The sequence below is a fragment of the Dipodomys ordii genome, unplaced genomic scaffold (genome assembly GCF_000151885.1).
Source record: "Dipodomys ordii isolate 6190 unplaced genomic scaffold, Dord_2.0 Scaffold23, whole genome shotgun sequence".
NCBI classification, from domain to species: domain Eukaryota; kingdom Metazoa; phylum Chordata; class Mammalia; order Rodentia; family Heteromyidae; genus Dipodomys; species Dipodomys ordii.
This window is the reverse complement of record NW_012267239.1, coordinates 12,276,268-12,280,442: the sequence shown is the minus strand read 5'-3', so window position 1 is coordinate 12,280,442 and position 4,175 is coordinate 12,276,268. Positions and strand designations below refer to the sequence as shown.

At 58.4% G+C, this 4,175-nt stretch overlaps 1 protein-coding gene across 1 annotated transcript in view; it reads right to left on the bottom strand.

Annotated features, from left to right (window-relative positions):
* Positions 1-4,175, bottom strand: part of Ryr3 (ryanodine receptor 3) — a 273,574-nt gene that overhangs the window by 75,645 nt on the left and 193,754 nt on the right. Inside the window, exons 58-59 of the mRNA XM_013014307.1 lie at positions 633-729; positions 471-573 (exon numbers count right to left, since the gene is read on the bottom strand). Coding sequence (XP_012869761.1) covers positions 471-573; positions 633-729 — 200 coding nt within the window. The remainder of the gene's footprint in view (positions 1-470; positions 574-632; positions 730-4,175) is intronic.

The following is a 4,175-nucleotide window of genomic DNA, read 5'->3' as shown; positions in this document are numbered from 1 at the left end:
GGGGCGCCCCGGCCGTCGGCGGCACAGGGCAGGTGTGATCACCCCAGACCGGGGCGCCCCGGCCGTCGGCGGCACAGGGCAGGTGTGATCACCCCCAGACCAGGGCGCCCTGGCCGTCGGCGCAGGAGAGCCTGATGTCCCGATGCGCGGGGAGATGTGCGCAGGACAGGCCTGAGTCCCGGGCCGCCTCGGCCTCCACCCAGCCCCGCAGTGGCCCATCTTTTACCCCGGAGGCTGGTCCCCCCTCACGTGTGTTAGACTCTCCTGTCCTTAATGAAAGGCGGGGAGCTGAATGTTTAATGTCCTTATTTTAAAAATTCAAAACTTGCCTCACACGGAGACCCAGAGGCGCTCAGCCTGGCGCGGGCTGAGAAAGCCATGTTTGCAGCCCGTCCTGTCTTCAGAGGGTAGCCTTGGCACGAGTCACCACAGGGGACCGGCTGTCCAGCCTTGGCTGCGGCTTCACCCACCCGCACACCGTCGCCCCTGGTGCCCAGCAAGGCTTTCTGGGGATGCGGTGCTGGAAGGCAGCATCTGCCCGCCGCAGAGTATGCTTCCGGGGCATCTGGAAAGCTCCACCGTCAGAGCATGATGGTCAGGTTTCAGCGGGCCTGGACGCGGCCGGCCCTCACCTGCGGGGTCCCCGGAGGCCGCCCCTCGGGCCCAGCCCACCTCACCCTCCGCCTCGGCCTTCAGCCGGCGCCCATGCTGTGGCCCGCACAGCGCCCTCTGAGGGTGGCAGGCGGGCTGCACCCTCACGCCTGACGGCTGCTTTTCAGATCTCGGACGCCGTTCCCCTCAGCCCCGAGAGCCCGCAGGACGCCGTTCCCCTCAGCCCCAAGAGCCCGCAGGATGCCGATCCCTGCACCCCCTCAGCATTGGAGCCCTGAGTGCCCGCAGGTGTTCACCAAGCGCCTCACTGAGATCTTCATTCAGAATTCTCGGTGACTTGAGAGAAGGAAGCGCCCAGCTGCGGGTGGCGGTGTAACACCTCAGTGACCGGAGGACGGGCGTGGGAGGGAACACCACCGCAGCGCCCACCACCGCAGCGCCCACCACCGCAGCGCCCCCCACCGCAGCGCCCCCCACCGCAGCGCCCCCCACCGCAGCGCCCCCCACCGGGGTCCAGCGGGGACCCCGTGCCGCCGCTCCTGCGACGCCTGGTGTGTGCCGAGACGCACGTCCACAGGACGCAGGAGACGCACGATCTGAAAGGCAGTGTGGCCGCCGTGTTGCGGTGGACTGGAAATCACTCCGTAGCCCTCAGCTTCGGTTGGAAGTGGGGGAAGCTGGACTTGGAAGAGCGCCAAGGGCTGGGTAGGAAGCCATTCTGAGGAGTGAGGGCTTTTCTGGTACTGCCTCAGGCTATCCTGTGGACTGACTCTCCGGCAGGCTGTTGGCAACCAGGCCATTTATTTGGTACAGTGGCGGTCTTCTCCCCCCACCCTCCTCCTCCTCTTCCTTCTTCTCTTCCTTCTCCTCCTTCTCTCCCTCCCCCTCCTTCTCCTCCATGGAGCCCTTTGTGGGTGGAGCCCTGTGGGGTGGGGTGGGGTGGGGTGCAATTTCTGTGCATGCTGCAGGGTCCCATCTAGGAGCCCTGGGCCACGCGTGCCCGAATCATGAGAACTCTGGCACTATTCGAGATGGGAATGGTCAGACCTTCACAGTCAGCCAAGGAACAGAAAGAATGGCAATGACAGAACCCCTGGCCACAGGGTCCGTGGAACCAGCTCAGATCACAGCTGACCCTGAGGCTTCTGGCTTCACACAGACAGGGGTCTTGTACGGGACCACCCGGAGGGAGGGAGGACGTATCTCAAGTGTTGGTGGGGTATCACGTTCTCAACTTTAATGGTTTCTCCCTTGGCTGTCTACTGGAAAACCATCCAAGTCTCTGGTGTTTTTTGCCGTGGAGTTAAGCTGGATCGCCCTGGCCTAGAGCTTAAGAGGACTCATAATAAATGAACAGAAATTTGGCAATCAGCGAGTGTGAAATTGAGTCTGAGCCGCTTCTGATTTGATTGATGCACGCCCCTGGAGCTGGGCTGGGGGGGGAGGGGGGGCAGCGGCTGCGTCGCTGCAGCTTTTGGCTGGGGGGGGGAGGGGGGGAGTCCTTCACAGCTCTTGCTTTGCGAACATAACTTCCTCATTTGTAATTAAAAGGCTGCCCTGTTTTTCACAAATGAAGGGCACCCAGATGTTTCTGGTGTTTGGACACTTGTCCCTGACACCTACGAAAGCTTCTTCTGAGTCAAGCTAGCAGCTGGGCGTTTGACCTAGCGAGCATCTGTCAGCCGGGCATTTCCAGGCCTGCAGGGTCAGGGCCTCGGCTGGTCCCCAGAGGGCTGTGCTTTCTCCTAAAAGCCTGTGATTTAAAGGAGCAGGTATGGGCCCAGGTATGGGCCGAGTCCCCGCGGACATCCCGGCCCCCTCAAAGTTGGACGATGGTCGAGAGATTCCAGGGAAGGAAGGGCTCTGCCACCCCGACCCCCACTCCAGGTAAATGGCGTCCGATGAAGAAGAGGAGGGGCTGGGTGAAGGAGCAAGCAAGACACTGTGCAAATGCAATGGCTCGGGGGGGGGGGGGAACACACACGACGGATTGGAAGGTATTTGCAAGGCGCATCGGCTCTGGGCGGTGTTCCAGCCTTGACAAACCGTGCCTGGCTGAGCAAATGTCACATTTCCATGAATTCATAGTCTAAGAACAGATGAAGGAGGCAGACTCCTGCCCTCTGCTGGATCATCTGAATACCTCACCTGCTCTTCATTTCTCACAAAACACACGGGTGCGTTCTGAACACGTTACGACCATCTCCGACCAGGGCCTGAGTCTGAGGGGATTTTATGCTCACAGCACAGGCTTCTGTCTTTGGTGTAGAACAAATGGCATGTGCCGCTGATGGACAGGACCGGACCTTCCTTCCTGTCCTGACTTAACATCTGGGTTATGTGTGGTGCGCTGAAGTGACCTGGCTGAATCTCAGTTTCTTCTTTGCGTCACAGACAGAGTAACATGGAGGTGCTGCTGTGCGTTCGAAATGCCGCAAGGGCTCATCACGAGCCCTCCCCAAATGGGCAGAAACTCTCACATGTGGCAAAAAGTCAGCCCAGGCCAGATGAATACTCAGGAGACATGCCATTAATACCATGAGTTCCATCAACGTAAACTGGCCCTTTAAAACTGACTTCCTAGGGCGACGCTGCCCAAACACAAATGTTTTGGCTGATGTAACTGCAACCCCTCTGCGCATCCTCTATGGTGACATTAACATTCAAAGAAACAGAACATTTCATGCATGGCCACCACTGTAAGCTGAGTGCTGTGCGGGGTCCTGGACGGGGTCCCGGAACATAATGAGGACGCGGAGTGAAAAACTAAGGGAGTCTTAATAAAGTACAGATTTGAGTGAAGAAAGAAAAAAAGAAGTCAAGCTCAGTGCCTGGCCACGAAGAATGCTTAATACATGTTGCTTAAAACCTAAACGCGCACATCTTTCCCAAGATGTTTAAAGGCTGAGCCCGTATCAAGTGCAGTGACCGTCCATTGCCGAGAGGCTGGGGAGGAGTTCAGAGGCTTTCGTTAAAATCCTCCTCTCTCTCTCTGTCTTTGACTGACGAGGCTCAGACTGGGGCATGGTGGGATCTGCCCGTGGGCTTGTCTGTGCGGCTTTCCCTAAGCTCGGACCTAGAGGTATCTGCACAGTGTGCCTACCGGGCTGAGTCAGAAGGCTGACGTTTCTGAAGTAAACATCTTTTCTGGTTAGGAATTTAAACGGAATCATACTTCTCTAGATTGCAAATCTCTCATTTCACATTTCATACCGTGACTGGAACGATCTGACTTTCAAAAATTCTAACTTCTCCTATAGCTACTTGGGAGACCGAGATGAGAAAATAAAGTCTGAGGCCAGCCTGGACAAGTCAGTGGGACCCTGTCTCAAAAACAGGCTGGGAGTGAGCGCGGTGCACACCTGGAGTCCCTTACTCAGCAGGTGAAAGCAGGTGAGTCTTGGTCTGAGTCCGGCCTAGGCAAACCACAAGAGCCCTTCTGAGAGAAACCCCAAAAGCTAAAGGCACGGGGGGGCTCCGGGGGCAGGGCATGGGGGGGCTCCGGGGGCAGGGCATGGGGGGGCTCCGGGGGCAGGGCATGGGGGGGCTCCGGGGGCAGGGCA